Raw genomic sequence first — 19,423 nt, forward strand, 5'->3', positions numbered from 1 at the left:
AGTCTAGTGTGGCAGCAATAAAATGGAGAGTACCTAATGAATAATAATAATAATAGAGCTAAAATAGCACTAGAACAAAGAGATTTATAGCCATGGGAGGGATCTGTCCAACCTGAAGGAGTTTAAGAAGGCTTCACAGAAAAGGCGATTTTTAATCCTCAGCCTTAAAGAATAAAAAGGATTTCATCAGACAGAGAAGGGCTGTCTGTCATTTCAGACACAGGACATAAGAACAAAAGCATACAGGTGGGAAAGCTCAGGAGGTGTTCAGGGGAGAGCAAGAGGCTGGACACTGCTAGGTGGCATGGTGGGAGGTGGAGCCAGAGCACTCTGTTTGGTGCCCAGGGGTGCAGGTTCCAGAGCCTGGGTTTGAATCCCAGCTAAGCCGATTATTGGCTGTGGTGAACTTAGCAAGTCACTTGACCTCTGTAGCTTGGTTTCATCATCTTTCAAATGAGGATAACAGCATCTGTTTCACATATATATACATAAACATGTAGCTTAAAACAGTTCTCAGAACAAAATAAATACAAGTATTAGTTACTATGAGAATACATTATGAAGGCCTTGAATTTTAATCTATACATTGTTCTGTAAGCATAAGAAAGGCTTTAAAGTAGAAGAGGCAAAAGTATGCAATAGGTATCATCTGTGTTTTAGAAAATCAACTTTGGTGCCACTTTGCAAAAGTTCCCTGGCTAAAGAGGAGACTAGAGGCACAGTCCAAGTTCTGAGGCCATTTCAAGAGTACAAATAAGAGATACTGATGTAACCTGGTTACATTAACTAATGCAGTAGCCTTGCATTCTAGGTTCCAGGTAACCTCGGTGGTTCAGTCCATTAAGCGTTGGACTCTTGATTTCAGCTCAGGTCATGACCTCAAGGTCATGAGATCAAGCCTCGCATTGGGCTCCACACTCAGCATGGAGTCGGCTTGAGACTTTTCCCCTTCCCTCTCCTCCTCTGCGTGCTGTTCATGTTCTCTCTCTCTCCAAAATAGATAGGGGCGGGGCACCTGGCTGGCTCAGCAGTTGAGTGGCTGCCTTTGGCTCAGGTCATGGTCCTGGGATCGAGTCCCACATCGGGATCCGCAGGGAGCCTGCTTCTCCCTCTGCCTGTGTCTCTGCCTCTCTGTGTCTCTCATGAATAAATGGATAAAATCTTTAAAATAAATAGATAAAATAGATAGGGGCACCTGGATGGCTCAGTTGGTTAAGTGTCTACCTTCAGCTCAGGTCATGATCTTGGGGTCCTGGGATGGAGCCCCACGTAGGGCTCCCTGCTCAGCCAGGAGTCTGCTTCTCCCTCTTCCTCTGCCCCTCCCCCCACTCATGCTTTCTCACACACAAATAAAATCTTTAAAAATAATAATAAAATAAAATAGATAATTTTTTTAAAATTCTGGGTTCCAAACTAAAAATTTCAAATTGGAAATCTGAGTCTTGACTGATCTTACAGGTTTAGTGCTAAAAACCACAGTGAGAACCCTGGGAAGATCATGAAGGGGTGCTCCTAGTCCAGATGTTTGAGGGTTCAACTGATGCTTCTCTGCTGCACCCAAATATCAGACCAGTAGTTCTTGCATACTAATCATGATACCCTTTATCCAGTTAAATGTCATGGGCAAGATATTCTATTTTTGGAGATGCTCTTTTTTTTTTTTCTTTTTTTTTCCTTTGAGTAACCTCAAATCTACTCAGTTTCCTAGAGGAAGTTCTGGCCTCTGGACTACACAGCCGAAGCAAGGAGAGCTCTCAAGTTACATCAAGGTCAGCAAGCAGAAGATGAAATGGTGATGGCAAGGCGAACAGAATGGCTCAGCTTCCCTTCTAGCCTTGCTGCGGGCTTCCCCGCTGACCAGAGGTACTGGAGAAGAGCCTTGGGTTTTGTGCTTGTCGTTATAACCCATCTCCAAGTAGCCTGCTAATTCCCAAACTGTTGGCACAGACACCAAGACTCTGAGCAATGATGAGTTGAGAATAAGTCTGTGCCCATCCCAATCCACTTTTCTCATGGTTTCCTTATCAGATAAACCTTGTATTCCTTGTACTTGGCAGCACAATCACTTTAGTTTCTGATGAATTTTGTTGGGATCTTACTTGAGAAAAGAGTTATCAGAGCTCAGAGAAGTTTAAAAAGTAATCATTTGATACACATGCTACACATCCTCTCTTCTCTTGACCACTTTTACTTTTCATTAACCACATTCCTGAACACCTCATTTTTGAGAACTCATCATGTTTCTGTAAGGAACCATCCAAAAATTGTTCCTACATTGCAATTTTCTGTGGCACTGAGAAACCATGTATGACTACAATAAAAATCCATTTTGTGAAAAGACACAAGTTTGTATTTCTTTGGGGTTAATAACTATTTATGGGAATTCATGAGCCAGGCATGAGCTGGCTTTACACCAAATGTAGAGAAGGCATTGCTTCTATCCAAAGGATATTTAAAGTATGTCAAGGCAAACAATAGATTCTAGTGTCAATTTCTATTCTCTTAAAAGCAGTGGAAAGTGGTGATATCACTAATGCCAGGAAGTTATGGCATCCTCAAATCATAGCAAAAACACCACAGCACAATCCCTCTGTGGTTCTTTGTAAGCCCTTTATATATTTTTTAACCTTCCTTTTATGTTGAACATAAAATATTCTCTAGCCTATAGCCTAGGCTCAAATCTGTCACAGTTATTAGGCTCTGGGAATGTTACTTAGTCTCTTTGTGGCTCAGTGTCCTCATCTGTAAAATAAGAGTTATAGGGTTGCCCGGGTGGCTCAGTTAGTTAAGTGTCAAACTCTTGATTTTGGCTCAGGTCATGATCTCAGGGTCCTGAGATCGAGCCCTACATCAGGCTCCCTGCTCAGGGGGACTCTCCTCCTTCTACACCCCTTCTCCCCCCAGCTTGTATTCTCACACTTGCTCTTTCTCTCAAAACAAAATCTTAAAAAAATAATAACAGAGACTTTCAGGTCGCCTGGGTGGCTAAGTCGGTTAAGTGACCAACTCTCGATTTCAGCTCAGGTCATGATCTCAGGGTCGAGGCATTGAACCCAGAGTTGGACTCCTCGCACTCTGGGAGTCTGCTTGAGATTCTCTGCTTCTCCCTCTGCCTCTACCCTCCTCCTGCATGCACTCTCTTTCTCTATCTCTCTAAAATAAATAAATCTTTTTTAACAAAAAGGAAGAGACTTTTCTTACATTTCTCCTATTATTTGCCTGCTTCCATTAAGCCTCTTCAACTAACAATACCAAGAAGTCTAAAAAATGAGCCTTACCCTCAGTGTGTGATGCCAGAAGCTGGCCTTTCTTTATTAAGGATCAAAGCCTTACATATATTTTTTATAATTTAAAAAAATTTTTTTACAGAGAGACCATATGCACATGCGAGTGAGTTGGGAGGAGGGGCAGAGGGAGAGGGAGAGACAGCATCCCAGGCAGGCTCCATGCCCAGCACAGAGCCCAATCAGGGCGCAATTTCATGACACAGGTCTCAACCTGACCTGAAGTCAAGAGTCCAACATTTAACCAACTGAGCCACCCAGATGCCTCAAGACTAGCATTTTTATTTAGGACTTGCAGAGCTGATTACATTATTAGTGGCCCTTTATTTTTACCCCCTTTTTTTTTTAAGATTTTATTTATTTATTCATGAGAGTGAGAGAGAGACAGAGACACAGGCAGAGGGAGAAGCAGGCTCCATGCAGGGAACCTGATGTGGGACTCGATCCCAGGTCTCCAAGATCACGTCCTGGGCTGAAGTCGGCGCTAAACCGCTGAGCCACCCAGGGTGCCCAATTTTTACCCTTTAAAAACAGCATTTTAGTTAAAGTTTCATGTGGTTTTAATGACCTCTCTTCCATAGATTAAAATGTCCTAGTCAAATGTCCCATTTACTCTACAAAAGCCGAGGCACTTTTTTAGCAAAACAACTGTTTGACCTCAGTAAACTTGCAGGCAGCAACTCACAGTCCTTATCGCTGATAGCTCCTTTCTTCCTCAAGTTTAGTGGCTTATAAAACAGCTGAAGAATAAAGTTACTGGCAGTTGTGTCTTATCCATGGTGATGCTGTTAGGGAGGTAACCCCATCACAAGTCCTCCCAGTTCTTATCTCCACCAAAGAGAGGAATTGGCTTGAGTCATTTTTGTGATTTGTGTGTATGGTGGTGTCAAGCTCACTCAGGAGACAGTGCTATGAAACGTGTAAGAGAACCCATAAATTCTCACTGAGATTTCTCACTTAAGAATTGGTCTTTGGGGGGATCCCTGGGTGGCGCAGCAGTTTGGCGCCTGCCTTTGGCCCAGGGCGCGATCCTGGAGACCCGGGATCGGGTCCCACGTCGGGCTCCCGGTGCATGGAGCCTGCTTCTCCCTCTGCCTGTGTCTCTGCCTCTCTCTCTCTCTCTCTGTGCCTATCATGAATGAATGAATGAATGAATGAACTGGTCTTTGGGGCAGCCCCAGTGGCGCAGTGGTTTAGCACTGCCCTGCAGCCTGGAGTGTGATCTTGAAGACCCGGGATCGAGTCCCGCGTCAGGCTCCCTGCATGGAGCCTGCTTCTCCCTCTGCCTGTGTCTCGTGTCTCTGTCTCTCTCTCTCTCTCTGTCTCTATGAATAAATAAATAAAATCTTAAAAAAAAAAAAAAAAAAAGAATTGGTCTTTGGAAACAGTCCTAAGTCAAAGATCCCAATTCAGGTGCCATGAAGTTCACCTGGTGAGAGAGAAATCAGTTGAAGAATAGGCCCAAGAAGAGTATGGCACAGGCAGAGATGTAACAGACAAAAGGAGGCAAAGTGAGGGAAGGTAGGGGCAGGATAGTAAGATGAGGCAGTACAGGGGTGCAGGTTAGTGAAAGAGAGAGAAAAGCCCAGAGATTTATATAACATCTTAAGGAGCAAATAGGCAGGAAAGGTTCTCCAGCCCACATGCATCTGTTCTGGAATCTGAAAATTACTTTGGAGGGTTTTGATTTTTTAGCAGTCCCTCTGCCTGATGTTCCACAAAGCTCCTGCACAAGGACCCCACTACCTTGCATACAGAAGACACTCAAATATTTGTTGACTTTTAAGAGGAGGGGAAAGAAAGATGAGGCAGATCATGAATTGTTTCCCATAAACCATAATCTATTTAAACTATGACTCCAAACCACTCTGATCTGCCTGGCCAGCAGATCATGCAGGCTAATTTTTCCTCCCCAGTATACTGGGACATTCTGCTTCCTCATTTATGAAGATACCTTCGATTTTTACTTCTTATTAAAGCACTTTTTAAGCAGAAAGTGAGAAACAGAGGCAGTGAGAAGGGGAGAGGTGTGTGTGTGTGTGTGTGTGTGTGTGTGTGTGTGTGTTAACAAAGCCTAAACAGTAGACTGGAGTCAGAACACCTGGATTCTAAGCCATTTAGCCAGTAACTTGCTGTGTAAACTTGGACAAGTCAATTGATTTGCCATGCAGTTTACTCATTTTCCAAGTGGGAATAATATTATATACACCTCACAAGGTGGCACTAAAGATTTCAAGAAATGATATACAAGAGCATTTTGAAAGGATAAATTTCTATAATAGGGGAATTAATTACTATAGTAAATGAAAAGAGGTTAAAAGGAGTATTGTTGAATTAGGAAGAAAGGGGGTGTCTGGGAAAGGAGAAAAGCCCCTCTGCCATTTGACAGATGCCAGAAAAAGCCAAGGCCACCCCATTCCTGAAACCACAAAGTTGGGGAATACTCTATCTTGAGACGTCTCCAGAAAAAAGAGTTCTCTTTTCCTGCTCGTGTGCCAGGAATTTGTATTCATTTTGTGGCTATTGCATGTCTATCATATGCCAGGCAATGTGTTTGTTAGCTTATTACTGTTCAATAATTAGCACTGGAAGGTAATACTTGTGTATTTTCATAGGACTTTCACAGGTCATCTCCTGTATTCCGCTAACCTTCCTCGTTGATGGAATCAGCAGTTCATCCCTCACCGTTTAATATGTATGTGGAGGAACAGAGTCCTAAAGAAATTCAGTGACTTGGGGCACCTTGAGTGGCTCAGTCTGTTAAGTGCCCACCTGGACTCTGGGTTTCATCTCAGGTCATGATGCCATGGTCGTAAGATGGAGCCCCACCTGGGCTCTACATTCAGTGTAGAGTCTGCTTTCCCTCTCCCTCTGCTCCTCCCTCTCTCAAATAAATAATATCTAGAAAAGAGAGAGAGAAAGAAAAAGAAATTCAGTGACTTGACCAAAAGCCACAAAGTAGTGATGATGAAACTATTCCCCCAATCTGGGTTTCCTGACTCCCCTCTTCCCGTTAAATATGTACTGGGGAAAAAATGAAGTCACTAAAATGTTGGTCTGCAGGCTGTGAGGCGGATCTGGTGTAGGAGGCATCAGCAGAGGTTCCTCGGGTCAGGGCAACCCCCAGCCATTGTCCCCTTCCCTTCATTGGACTCGAATCAGATGTTTCCATGGATCGGATGTTTCCACCTCCATGCAGCAGGAAGAGACACGCAGGTAAGAGGAAGTTTAAGCCTCACCTGAAGCTTCTCTTTAAAGCCACATGGTCCTCTGGACAAGGCCTCTGGCGACAGAGAAATCCACTCCTGCCAGTACTTACCGTGTGTGTCTGTTTATCTCTCAGCCATCCTGAGTCTCACTTTTCTCTGTGCAATGGAGAGAGCCACTACCCACCTCGTACTTAGGAGGCTCCAAGAAGGCCCGAGGCTTTGTAAATGGGTAGAAACGTGTATTGCCATCAACTCCACGTCCCCCGCGACCCCCTGCACACACCTAAAACTTTTCCCCAACACGACCCACCCAGGCCACTGTCCCTACCACCCGGGGCGTGTGCGCCCCAGATGCCCCCTGTCGGTGAGGCGGGCGCCCTCCCACCTCCCGCTCTTGTTTGCTTGGGAGGGAGCCGGTCTCGATCTAGGGGATCTCGGTCTTCCGCGATCTCTCCCCGCCGTCCGCTCCCGCCGCCTCCGCCGGCCGTCTGGGTCTCGGGCTCCGCCCCCGGCTCCGGCCGCAGGTGCGAGCGCCGGCCCCGCGCCCCCGCCCTCGCCCCCGCCCCGCCCGGGGGCCGCTCTCCGGCGGGCGTTAGGTCTGTCTCCCTCACCCTCCTCCAGTCGGAGACAAAGGAGGGGGGTGGGGGAGCGCACCGTCTCCGGCTCCGCGATTCGCCCTTTATTCTGAACTCGCAACGTCAGCGGGCCGCGGATGGAGGCGCGGGGCGCGGGCCGGGAGGCGGCGGCGGGGGCGCGCGGGGGCCCGGGCCGCGTGGGCGCCGGCATGGAGGGCGCCGGGGGGCGGGGGGCGGGCGTGCGTGCGAGTGCGAGTGCGAGTGCGAGTGCGAGTGCGAGTGCGAGGGAGGCCGGCCTCTAGTGTAACCGGAGCTACAAAGAAGGGGAGAGTCCGGGCGAGGGAGGGCGGAGCGGCGGCGGCGGCGGCGGCGGGGGCAGCTCCGCGGGCCGGGCCCCTTCCCCGCGCCGCGCCTCCGGGAACGATGAAGAAGAACCATCCCGCCAAGAGGGTGAGTGTGCCCGCCGCGCCCCGGACCCCGGGCGGCCCCTCGAGCTGCTGTGCGCCGCCTCGGGCCGGGGGCTCGCACTTGGCTGACTTTGCTGCTCCCCCCGGCCCCGGCCCGGCCCGGCCCGGCCCGGCCCCGGCGGGAGACAATGAGGAATCCAGCGAGCTGCCTCGGATGCCGGCGCCGCGGGACCGGGGCTGCGGGCGGGGCGGGGGCGGGGGCGGGCGGGCGAGGCCCCCGCGCCCGGGCCGCGGCCGGGACCCGTCGGTCGCGAGGAGGGCGAGGCCGGCGGGGCAGGGGGCCCGGAGTGGCAACCTTCGGGGGCGCGGGCAGCGGACGCCGGGGCGCCGGCAGCGCAGCTCGGGGGGACGGTCGCGGGGACCGCGGGGACCGGGCCGCCGAGGGGGGTCGTGAGGGCCGGCACGACCCGGGCGGATCGCGGCAGCCGCTGACCGGCCTGTGCTGTCGCCCGGGGCAGGGGCTTCAGGATGGCAGCCACCCGTGCGCACCGCCGGAGAAGGTCGGCTGGGTCCGGAAATTCTGCGGGAAGGGGATTTTCAGGGAGATTTGGAAAAACCGTTATGTGGTGCTGAAGGGGGACCAGCTGTACATCTCGGAGAAGGAGGTAGGTGCCCTCCGCCTCCCGCCCCTGGCTCCTCCTGTTCCCGTGCTGTCCCTCCACAGGGGACCTGCCTGCCTCCGCGTCCCCCTGCCCTCGCCCCTCCCCCACTTTGTGCAGAAGCAAGTTCAGCAGTTCAGCTGGTCTCTACCCCTGTCGCATCTGCAGAGAAAGGTCACCCTTTATCCAGAAAACCCGAGTCAGAATTCCAAGTTGAGTGTCCATCTTATTTAATGATTTTTCTCGGCCAACACCTTTCTGACAAGGATGATAAGCCCCCTCCCAGGATGTCCCAAAAGTTCTAAGTCCCCTGCTGCCCCCTACTCTATCCTGGCAAGCTAGCTGGAGGTAGGATTTTTTTTTTCTTTGCCAGAGCTGCTGAAAAACTCTATGGGGTTTCTTCTCCACCTCTTCCCGCTCCCCTACCCCAAGCCAGCTAACCTCTTTCCTGTCTCTAGCCGGGGCAGGCGCAGGCCATATTGCAAGTACAGCTGCCCCAATCACAGAAAACACATACACAGCCCTGGGTCAGTCTCCTATGGCCTCGGGCAGAGTGTCTGTGAGTGGCAGTTATTTCTGTTGAAGCCAATGATCCTAACCAGTCTGCTTCCCACTCCGTTAAAAGGAGGAGGAGGAGAAGCAAGGAACTCATTCACCACCCTCTTCATAACTTCTCCCATTTGTATCAGAAAGGAGACAAATGGAGTCACCAACCCCTTATCTGTCTCTGGGTAATTAAAATGAAAACCACAGTCTACATTCAGAACCTGAGCCCGGATCGTTGAATCCACACTCTTCTCCCTTTTCTCTCTTATTTCTGGAGATCGGTTAACACTTGAGACACTGACATTGGCCTCCATGAGGTGAAAGACATTCAGTCCCTCCTTCTGAGATGCTGTCAACACTAGCTTGGAGACTGTCCTGTGCTCCCCGGGTGGCACGGCCCCTCCTGCCCCGTGTTCCCTCACCCCAGAGCTAACTGGGAAGTCCACCCTGAGCTCTAACCTCTTCTGCTTTCTGCAGTAGACTATATTGAGGTAAATAAATCCTTTTATGGTATTGAAACAGACACAGACACAGCCCTAGAGAAAGTAATCGTCTCAACAGAACATGTAGCTAGGCAAGTAGGGAAGAACTAAGCCATGCCAGGGCCAGAGCAATCCCTCTTCGGGGTGTTTCGACCTGACTGTTGACGCCAGGCGGGAACTTGGTGATGGTAGGTGGTGAGAGAAGCCTTTGATAGGATTCATTTTTAAGGGCTACCTCTACCCAACCCCAAATCCCGTAGAAGGTTTTCCAATTTTCTGGCTTTCCAATTTAATAATAATAATAATAATAATAATAATAATAATAATAACAACAACAACAAGCAAGTGTCAAAGTGTATCTCCTGTCTTCCCCGAACTTCATAATGGCAGCAAACTCTGGTGAGCAATTGGAGAGAACTTCCCATATGTCAACAGTGAAAGGGTAGAAGGAACAAGAGATCTTTTCTCATTTGTATTTGTCCAGAGAACAGAGTCTGGAGCAAAAGTGTGCTTGCTCCTTGTTTGTGGAGGAAAGGGTACAGAGACTGGGGGAAGGATGAATGACCTCAGCCTCCGAGGCCTGGTGTCCTATGAGTCAGGAGCATCTGACCAGTCATGGGGCCCGCTGCCCCCTGCCGAGAGGGGTGCAGGAGCAGTGGGCACAAGCCTACCCTTACTCCTCTTCTTTGGAGCCCGTCCCCCTGCTCAGGCAGCCCTGGACTAAGGATGAAGCTACTGGAGGACTCTATGCTCTATTCTCTTCGCTTCCCACAAGCTCTAGAGCTAACAGATTCAAGATTTTTTTTAATTTAATTTAATTTTTTTTAAGTTTTTATTTATTTATTCATGAGAGATGCAGGCAAAGGGAGAAGCAGGCTCCCCACAGGGAGCCCAATGCAGGACTCGATCCCAGGACCCAGGGATCACACCCTGAGCTGAAGGCAAATGCTCAACCACTGAGCCGCCCAGGCGTCCCTCAGGATATTTTTTTAATGCAAAGTATGATGTTTGTAATTTATGTAGTAATGCAAGAACATCCCTAACCCATGGGACGCCTGGATGGCTCAGCAGTTGAGCATCTGCCTTTGGCTCAGGGCGTGATCCTGGGGTCCCAGGATCGAGTCCTACATCAGGCTCCCTATGGGGAGCCTGCTTCTCCCTCTGCCTGTGTCTCTGCCTCTCTCTGTGTGTCTCTTATGAATAAACAAATAAAATCTTTAAAAAAAAGAATATTTGTAACCCTCTCCCCTCGAATTTTCTTTCTTTGTTGCTTTTCCATATAAAGCCAGGCTCTCCCACCCATCAAAGAAATCCTCCTGTATTTTTTGTTATTAATCATTTTCCTCATTCTCAAAGGGTACCTTATGATCATGAGGTTGATGTGTTGGAACAGAAACTTGATCTTCTGGAGATCTCCTGGTAGAGGAAATTGGGCATCTTTCTTGGCAAGGGAAAAGCCCTGTCTGTGGGCCAGCAGAAGGGTGGGGTTACCTTTGGAAAATGGGTAGTTATAAATGAGGCTTTGGGAATTTGGTGGAGGAAAAACCATACAGTGGAGAGCAAAGGTCTTAGAGTTGTGTACCTTCCGTGGGAATTGGAATCTACCGGTCCTGCTGCCTGTCTTGCCCCTGCCCTATCAAGGCCTAACCTCTGTCCCTGCATCCTCCTTCCTTGTCACCCGTATCCAGGGCAGAATGCCCCCTCCCTTCACTTGCCTTCCTGTAAGGAAAACAACAAGGACCTCTCCTCCCCTGGCCCCGCACACACACCCAGCACTTTCCTCTCTAAGAGTTCTGGCATCTGCTGATAGTCTCAAGCCTGAGGAAGGAGGACGGGAGGATGCAGCACATCATCCTCCCTCCCTGCCCCCATGCTTCTGGGAATTGTCCTCAGATACCCCTTGCTGACATCTTCTCTGCTTCCATCCCCAGTCCTGCCGGGCCCAGAGCCGGGGAGCCCCGGAAGGGGGAGGGCCCTGGAGGAGGCCAGTCGTGCCAGAGCAGATGGGCAGATGGGCAGATGGATGGGCAGCCATCGACCCACACGAGGCTGTGTGATCAGCCTTCCTCCTCTGTGTCCGCCTCTGGGCCCAGCAGCCCGTCCGAAGAACAGAGAGACGCCAGACCAGAGATGGGCTGGGGGTGGAAGAGAAAAGCGCTCCTCTACTTCAGGGCTGGGGAGAGCCAGGAGAATAGATGAAGCCACCTGGGCACCCAGTTCCCGCTGTGGCGCATGGGAAGTAATTCCAGTCGGGGAGGGTGGGTGACTTCCAAGTAGACACGAGACTACTTTTATTTGCTTGTTTAGCTTTAACAAGACAGGCACTGGTGCTTTTCATCACTCGTCCCAGGAAAGCACAAGCAGCACGTTCCCAGGGTCCTTGGAGGCGGCAGAGGGCCAGAGGGCTTGCGGATGTCAGGCTGCTGGTGTCTGAGGCCCTCTCTTCCTGTGAGCCCGCACAGTCCGGGAGTCACAGCCTCCCAGCACCCCCAGTCCCAGTCCGGGGATGGCGGGGGGTCACCTTAGTGGGGAGGACAAACAACTGAGAGATTTCAAACAGACCTCGGCAGAAGTCTTACTGGAATTTGCTTTGCGGTGCTCAGCACAGGCTGGGGGGCGTCAGGGGATGTAGACAGAATCAGGGTCTCCGGTGAGACACTGAGCAAGAGGGTGAGGGCCCGAGTGCCGGCTGAAGCTGGGAAGGGCAGCACCGGGTGCAGGGGAGGCGCCAGGGCAGGGGAGGGCCACGTGTAGACAGAACTTCCAGCAGGAAGGGGCTTAGGCTCTCACTGGAACCGTGCAAGGAAGTAGCAGGGCGCAGATCTGATCCTCCGTCCTCCAGGGACAGAATAAGTGCATCTTTGTCAAGGGAGAGGTGGATGGATGCCCTCAGTGGCCTTCGAGGCCTGCAGGGGCGAGGCTGGGTTGTCCCGGTTCCTGGGAGGGAGGAAGGAGAGTAAGAAGTACAGGCATGTTTCTCGGCCTTGTCTGAACAAATTCAACACACGGATCCAGGGAACTGCTGTTTTCGTGATGCTGAAGTTCCTGAAATGAAGGAGGTAGATGACTCTTTTTGATAGTATATATTTGAGGAGGGAGTCAGGTCAGGTAAGAAAGCCCAGCTGGCCCAGCCAGGGGAGTAGGCAACGCTTCATCTTGGGGTTCTAAGTTCGAGCCCCACATTGGGTGTAGAGATTACTTTAAAAAATAATAAATAAATAACCAACACGTTTAATAAGATGGGGGAGACCTTTGCCTCAAGACATCCCCCAATACTGACGGTGCTTTTATTTCCTCCCTTGGGAGATCAACAGCAGTCCAGGGATGATGATAGGATTAACCTGTTAGCCATGTAAGCCTTGTCTTTTGAAGGACATAATGGGGGTCATAAGGAAGAGAGACATCCTGGGGCTCTGGAAACAGTAGCTTAGCTGGAGAGCCTGTGGATAGGGTTTACATGGAAGCCCACCTGAGGAATCCCGGGTTTGAGGGCTGCCCCAGGGCTGTGTCCCTGTCCGGCCTGTGTGGGCCTTGGGTGAGACAGCTCTCCTATCCTGTTCTCCCTCCCCTCTTCTTAGGCTTATCCTGCTTCCCAAGACCGGTCCAAATCAACAGTCTGAGGGAAGGCATGAAGTAATTTTATCCTCAGCACCTCACGTCTAACCCTCCCTTAGGTAAAAGATGAGAAAAATATTCAAGAGGTGTTTGACCTGAGTGACTATGAGAAGTGTGAAGAGCTCCGGAAATCCAAAAGCAGGAGCAAGAAAAATCATAGCAAGTTTACTCTTGCCCACTCCAAACAGCCCGGCAACACGGTAGGTTTGTCCTGCCTCCTTGGCCACTAGAACATTGCCGCTTGCATGGGGGAGGGGGGGTGCTGGGGGTGAAGAACACCCTCCCCCTGTGGGTTCCATCCCCCATTCCTGGCTCAGATGGCCTTGCTCTTCTACCAGCTTTTGTTATTTAACCTGAGAATATTGTGGCCATTTCCTTCCCTGCAGGCAAAGCAGCTTTTAAACTGTCCAGTCACAAAGATCGTCTCTCTCGCTCGCTCTCTCACATACACGCACATATACATCACACATCTCTTGGAAGAAAATCACTTTTCCCTGTACCTGATAGATGGTTGAAGTTCTGAACCCAGTTTCTCTTGTCTGAGAGAATTCAGGGGAGATCCTGTTACATTCTGTTTACTCAAACATTAAAGATCTTTATTTTAGTCTCTGTCCTTTATCATTTATCAAACCTCCTTATAATTATCTCCAGTGACAGATGTATGTATATCCATTAACCTTCTTAGCTCGTCCTTGGTCATTTCTAAAGGAACCTCTAAGCTGTGTGGCATCTTCTAGGAATAGGGGCCAGTTTTCTTAGTTCTGTGGGTGACTCTGGAAGCAGAAACTCTCCTACGAGCTGAGTCTAAGAGAATGAGATGATAATTCCTTATTTCTTTACTGTCCTAGTGAGGCACCCACCCTAAAACCCTGGCTGAACCAAGAATCTTCCCCTCACAGGCTCCCAACCTGATCTTCCTAGCAGTGAGTCCAGAAGAGAAGGAATCATGGATCAATGCCCTCAACTCCGCTATCACCCGAGCCAAGAACCGCATCTTGGATGAGGTCAGGGGGGCTCATTTGGGGAGGAGGAACAGCAGGGCAGAGGCAGTAACCATGACTCACTAAAGGGACAGATTATGGGTGGACCACACTTAACCTGCTACCCCCACGAGCTACACTTCTTTAGCTCCCTTTGCAAACCCCATTCTCCCACCTTTTATGTCTTTCTGCCAACTCTTTCTGTGCTTTGGATGCATGGGGCCAGCCTTGGAACCCCCCCCCCCCCCACACACACACACACCCCACCGCCCCTCACAGGCGCCATAAAGGCTTTGTCTTTGAATTTTCTCAGAAGCAGTTAATGGGTGGGTTTATTTCCCAGTCGAGGACTCAGGGGCTGCTTCACATGGGTCTGTGAAGAACACCCATGACTCATCACAGTGCATCTCTTCAGGTCACCGTGGAGGAGGATAGCTATCTCGCCCACCCCACTCGAGACAGGGCAAAAATCCAACACTCCCGCCGCCCCCCAACTCGAGGACACCTGATGGCCGTGGTATGTAAGATTGTAAGGGTGTAAAACTTCTTGAAGGGCCAACTCCACATTAGTCTGTCTCAGACAAGACTATCTGAGACGGCCCACCAGAGGCATTTGCCATACCAAGGCCAAAGGCTAGGGAAGCCCCTTCACCCCGTCCCCCAGCCCAATTCCTCCAAGCAGAAATATTTAGTTAGTACCTACTATGAGTTCAAAAGTCCTTGCCCTCTATCAGTTTATCATCCCCTGTGGGAAATGAGATCTACCCACAAGGAAAGTGAAAAATAGCAGCAGTGATTGCTGTGCTGCGGGGCCTGTTACTGTGCAGTGGCCGGCTGTCCTGAGGGGGAACAGCATGAGGCTCTGCACCATGCAGCCCTGTGACACACCAAGTGCTGGTCCCTTTCACTGTCCAAGCACTCAGTCTCTAGGGAGGCAGGCAGATGGGTAGAGTGGAAAGAATATAGGCTTTGGAAACAGAACCAGGTTGGAACCCAGCTTTGCAATCTCTTCTCCCTGTGATTCCCTGAGGCTCTATGTCTTCAGCAGTAGAGTAGAGCAGTCACCATGCCCACCTTGAAGGGCTGCTGGGAGGAATGAACGACTCAAGCCACATATGTACAAGGATGCATGAGGGGCTGAATAATACCCGTATTATTTTTTTTATTACGATATTCTGGAAGTAGAACAAGTTTTCCTGTAAGGCAAGGGGTTGTGGCTCTTTAGAGCAGAGGCGGTTGAGGTGTGTGGCTGGGAGGGCACCGATTACTGTGCGCCGTGGAGCATCCTGTGTGTGCCAGACCCCAAAAGATGCTCAGAAGAAGCATGAGATGGAGAAGAAAGGCACTCTTGGGGAGGTCTGTAGGAAAGTGGAGAACATGGGAAACAAGCAAAAGTTACTTTAAGACACAGAAGAATAAGAGAAAAGTTCAAATCACTATCAAAGGAATAAGAAATCGTAAAAACAAGTCAGAAAGTTGTTAGGATGGAGCACTTCTCATTTAGGGGAAGCGCGTTGAGGGGGAAATGGCCAGTCTGCACACACGCGCGTGCGTGTGTGTGTGCGTGTGTCTCTCTCTTTCTCTCTGGCAGTCACTCCCAACAGGCCCCCTATGGCAGTCCACTCCCTTCATTCCCATCCTCTCCCCCCTCTAGGCCTCCACCTCTACCTCGGATGGGATGCTGACCTTGGACTTGATCCAGGAGGAGGAGCCTTCCCCTGAGGAGCGCACCTCCTGCGCCGACAGCTTCAGGGTGGACCTGGACAAGTCAGCGGCCCAGCTAGCCGGCAGCCGGCGGAGAGCAGACTCGGACCACGTCCAGCCCTCCTCGGAGCGGGCCAGCGGCCTTCCCCGGTCTTGGGAGAAGCCGGACAAAGGGGCCACCTATACCCCTCAGGCACCCAAGAAGCTGACCCCTACAGAGAAAGGCCGCTGTGCCTCCCTGGAGGAGATCCTGTCCCGGCGGGACGCTGTCCCCCCCTGCACCAACCCGCTGCGGCCCGAGGACCCCCCCACCCTCCTTCCGCCCCACCCGGCCCAGCTGTCCCGGATCCAGGACCTGGTAGCCAGGAAACTGGAAAAGACTCAGGAGCTGCTGGCAGAGGTTCAGGGCCTGGGAGACGGGAAGCGGAAGGCCAAGGACCCCCCTTGGTCTCCCCCTGATTCCGAGTCGGAACAGCTGCTGCTAGAGACAGAGCGGCTGCTGGGAGAGGCGTCGTCGAACTGGAGCCAGGCGAAGAGGGTGCTGCAGGAGGTCCGGGAGCTGAGGGACCTGTACAGACAGATGGACCTGCACAGCCCCGACTCCCACCTCAGACCAGCTGCTCAGCACAGTCAGTACCGCAAGAGCCTCATGTGAGGGAAGGGGCTGGCATCTGGAACTCGGGGGGCTCGGACTCTCACCTCCAAGTGTTGCAGGATAAAGCTTTTTTATTTACCTCAGTCAAAAAAAGGAAAAAAAACACAACTCGTTGCTCTTCCTGCTCCCCAATCCTCCTCCCATCCTCCTTTCCTGCCCTCCTCGCCTCCCTTCTCCGGGTCTGTCTCTCTGATGCCTAAATTGCCTCAGATTTGGGGAGGTGACCCCTATAGTGGTGGTAAGAAGCTTTCACCTAGATGAAGTGAGAGGGGAATAAAAGCATAGTCTAGCCATTTAGACATGCCAGGGAATGTCCTGCTGTTCTCCAGGACCCAAGGACGTGGATAAGCTAAGTTTGGGGGGAAGGCTTTTGCTCTGAGGTCCCAGTCCAGGTTTTCAGTCTGAGGGTGCAATTTCAGCTGCCCAGCTCTAGTCCTAGGGATATAGAAGCCATTGCCACTTGCCTGTGTACACAGAAGTGACATCCATCCCGGCCCAGAGTGGGATTTGTGGGATCCCACAAGGTGCACCAGCTTCTTGCTCATCCTCTGAATGACATCGAGCGGCCTGGATTTCTTACTTGCCGCGTTTCATCCCTCGTTTCCCACATCTCTCCCAACCCTGACTCAGAGATCCGGTGCTGGACAGTTGGGGGTTGGCCTGGTCCCTAGGTGAGGGGGGCCCGGTGCAGGGGAACTTAGGGCATACTTACTAAGAACAAAACTAATTTGCAATGCAAGCTGGGCAAGATTGGGGGGAAACCAAACATGTGCCCAGGTTCCTCTTTTGGCCAAGCTAGGGTTTCCTGTAGCCTCTCCCTCTCCTTCCTCAGACCTCTCCCAATACTCATCAAGCCCCAACTTAAGCAAAACATCTTTATGCTCGTACCACCACCCTCCTGGCCAGGCTCCCTTGCATTCTTGTCATGGCAGATCTCACACTATTTTGTTGGCATCTTCCCTCTGAACTTCCTGAGAACAGGTTAGCAACAGTGACATGGTCCAGAGAAAAGTTGTGAAGCCAAGAGAGGAGTAGGTTTTGACAAGGAGACAGAGAGTCTTATGGATCAACTAATGGGGTTAGAAACCACTTGGAAGTATATGCACCTCTTCCCACCCCTTGGCCCCTTCCCTAGCTCTCCACTTGCCTCCAACAGCCAAGCCCTGGCACTTCTCTTGGGGTGAGAGGGGAGATGGGGGAGACCATGGGGACAGACTGGGCACTGGCAGTGAGGCTGCCCTCATGGGACATTCAGGAAGATTCAGTAGGAGGGAGAGAAGGGAAATCCTCTGGGTGAAGCGCCGACCCTTCACCTCCCATTCTTCTGCTCTGCTGTTACTTCCACATCCCAAGTAAGCGAGATGGGCGATGTCTCCACGTTAAACGGGCTGCATGGAAGGGAGGTGCTGTGTTTTCTGTAGCCCTGCATGCGGCCCTGAGGATTGTCCCTAGAGCTAGCCTGTAGTTCTCTAAACAACTCTCCTCCCTGAGGAATACGTACCCCAGTACCCCACCCGAGAGGGAGAGGCCGCCTGAGTGTCCTTCCAGGGTTTCCTGGGGTAGCAGGTGAAGAAATCTGGGTCTGCAGACTTCTCCTCTCCTGCGCTCAGCATGGTCAGCACACCCACCCATTGCCAAATCATGAAAATCCAGGTTAAAATAGTTACTTTCTTTGTAGAAGTCCCCATCTTTGTATGTATTTTATTTTACCAGCATTTTCCCTCTTTTTATTCCTTTGTGCTCCACATGATAAAAGACAAAAGTGAAAAGGACACATATCCCAACGTGCCAAGTATCTGTGGCTGCCAGGGGAGCTAGAGGACAGAGGGAGGCCCTGGAAGGAGAGGTGGGTGAGGGGAGCAGAAAAGAAAGATCAGGCCCCTGGGAGATGGAGGGCCAGGCACCGGGCTCCTGCGGCCTCCTGGGCACCAGAAGCAGACCACAGGGCAGTAAAATGAGCCCCGCTTTGGAACCAGACAGATGCGGGTTCAGATTTACTTACCAGGCCCTGGGCGAGGCCCCAGCTTTCTGCGCGTTGGTTTTCTCATCTGCAAAATGGAGAGTTCTCGTTGGGCAGACGACAGACAGAGATGCTTGAAGGCCAGGAGATCAGGAAAGGGCTGCTGGCACTTCCCGGGGCCTGGCCACGTGGCCACGGCCGCTGTGATCAGCGGCAGGCCGGGGTCCCCACCACCATGCTCCAGCGTGGGAGCCGCGCTGGGCCCACGCCCTTGCTCTGACAGCGGGCACCAGGGATGCGCTGAGGCCGGGACAGAGGAGCAGCACAGGGTCTCCTGTCTCCGGGAGCTGCAGTCTTCCCTCGAGGACACCAGCCAAGGACACCAGCTGCAAGCTTACCCCAAAGGTGGGTGGCCAGCACGGCTCAGGAAAGGAGGGAGCCCCGCCCCAGGCAGCAGCAGGATGGGAGGCAGGCAGGGACCCACAGCATGGGAGCCCAGCCTCCCCTCTCCCCGATCGCTCCCCTCCTTCCAGCATCCCAGTTTCTCTACCTGCCATATTGCCTCCACTCCTGCCCAGTTGCTGGGTTCTGGGGTAAACAGGTAGCTCGAGTAGGGGGACAGGAGCCAACTTGCTTACTACCCCGTTGCCAGTACACCTGCATCTGTGTGTGTTTTCCTCCTCCCCTGGTCTCTCCCATCAATTGTGCCATCTTTTCTTATACAAATGCTGGAGAAGGGATAATCTTTGGGGAGGCCCTAGGATAGGGAGACGAGGAGCTCCAGGACGCGCAGTTGAAAGGGTCAGGAGTGGAGACAGGTGAAGAACTCAATGCCTGAAATTCCATATTTCAAAAGTGACACTTTTACCCATTTTGCCTGTTCTTCCCCACCCACTCGGTAAGTAGGGGTTTGGGGAACAGGAGGCCAATGTCTGAAGTGTTGACCTGAAGTGCTGACGGCTTCCTAGGCTGCTGTTCCGCACAGCCGGTAGGCGGTTTAGGGTGAGAAGAAAGAGGAGAAGCCCACGAGTTTCTCTGACTCCGGCTCCAGCCTTCCAAAAGCATTGCCATGCTGAGCCTGGAGCTCTGACCCTAGTCCCAGCCCCTCTGTCAACAGTATATTTTACCATATTCTCCCCAGAAACCAGCCCCCCCCATCTCTCCCTCTCTACCCCGCCCAGGCAAGCGGACGCAGCCCTGTAGCACAGCCCTAGAAGCCCAGCTCCAGCCTCCTCCCCTTCTCACCCCCAGCCCCTGCGTGGTTCGTTTCTCTTCCTCCTTTCTTCCAAGCTCCCAGTCTCCCAACCGCAGCAGCCAATCCCCAGCCTGCTCTGGAGCCACACCATA

General features: G+C 51.6%; 2 protein-coding genes and 1 long non-coding RNA gene across 7 annotated transcripts in view; 2 read left to right on the plus strand and 1 right to left on the minus strand.

Moving 5' to 3' along the window:
- The window catches only part of VPS45 (vacuolar protein sorting 45 homolog), a 74,409-nt gene extending 67,922 nt beyond the window's left edge, over positions 1-6,487 (plus strand). Inside the window, exon 15 of one of the 3 annotated variants that reach the window (XM_025453167.3) lies at positions 6,348-6,487. In XM_025453167.3, coding sequence (XP_025308952.1) covers positions 6,348-6,354 — 7 coding nt within the window. In that variant the 3' untranslated portion in view covers positions 6,355-6,487. Of the gene's footprint in view, positions 1-1,681; positions 2,346-6,347 lie in introns of those variants that run through there. The other 2 variants (XM_025453165.3, XM_025453166.3) reach the window with 2 other exon arrangements.
- On the minus strand, positions 45-6,709 carry LOC125752801 (uncharacterized). The gene is made up of 3 exons (XR_007403134.1): positions 6,604-6,709; positions 6,057-6,473; positions 45-469 (listed from the first exon to the last, which is right to left on the minus strand). It is a non-coding gene; the product is annotated as an uncharacterized LOC125752801 (long non-coding RNA).
- Positions 6,710-7,089: 380 nt separating this feature from the next.
- PLEKHO1 (pleckstrin homology domain containing O1) lies at positions 7,090-17,894 on the plus strand. Of its 3 annotated transcripts, XM_025453169.3 has the most exons (6): positions 7,090-7,518; positions 7,994-8,140; positions 12,837-12,977; positions 13,677-13,781; positions 14,173-14,274; positions 15,412-17,894. In XM_025453169.3, exons 1-6 carry the CDS (start codon positions 7,492-7,494, stop codon positions 16,114-16,116), a joined length of 1,227 nt encoding a protein of 408 aa, XP_025308954.1. In that variant the 5' UTR covers positions 7,090-7,491; the 3' UTR covers positions 16,117-17,894. The 3 variants fall into 3 exon arrangements, with proteins under 3 accessions (XP_025308954.1, XP_048951832.1, XP_048951831.1); XM_049095875.1 differs by lacking the exon at positions 7,090-7,518 and having other exon boundaries at positions 8,002-8,140; positions 12,741-12,977; positions 13,626-13,781; XM_049095874.1 differs by lacking the exon at positions 7,090-7,518 and having other exon boundaries at positions 8,002-8,140; positions 12,741-12,977.
- The last annotated feature ends 1,529 nt before the right edge of the window (positions 17,895-19,423 follow it).

Source organism: Canis lupus, chromosome 17 (assembly GCF_003254725.2).
Source record: "Canis lupus dingo isolate Sandy chromosome 17, ASM325472v2, whole genome shotgun sequence".
Taxonomy (NCBI): Eukaryota; Metazoa; Chordata; class Mammalia; order Carnivora; family Canidae; genus Canis; species Canis lupus.

Bases quoted from the DNA above. Each gene is read 5' to 3' on its own strand.
- PLEKHO1 (XM_025453169.3), top strand. From the start codon at position 7,492: ATGAAGAAGAACCATCCCGCCAAGAGG. The intron at 7,519-7,993 runs GTGAGTGTGCCC...CGCCCGGGGCAG, and splicing joins AGAACCATCCCGCCAAGAGG to GGGCTTCAGGATGGCAGCCA. The intron at 14,275-15,411 runs GTATGTAAGATT...TCCCCCCTCTAG, and splicing joins GAGGACACCTGATGGCCGTG to GCCTCCACCTCTACCTCGGA.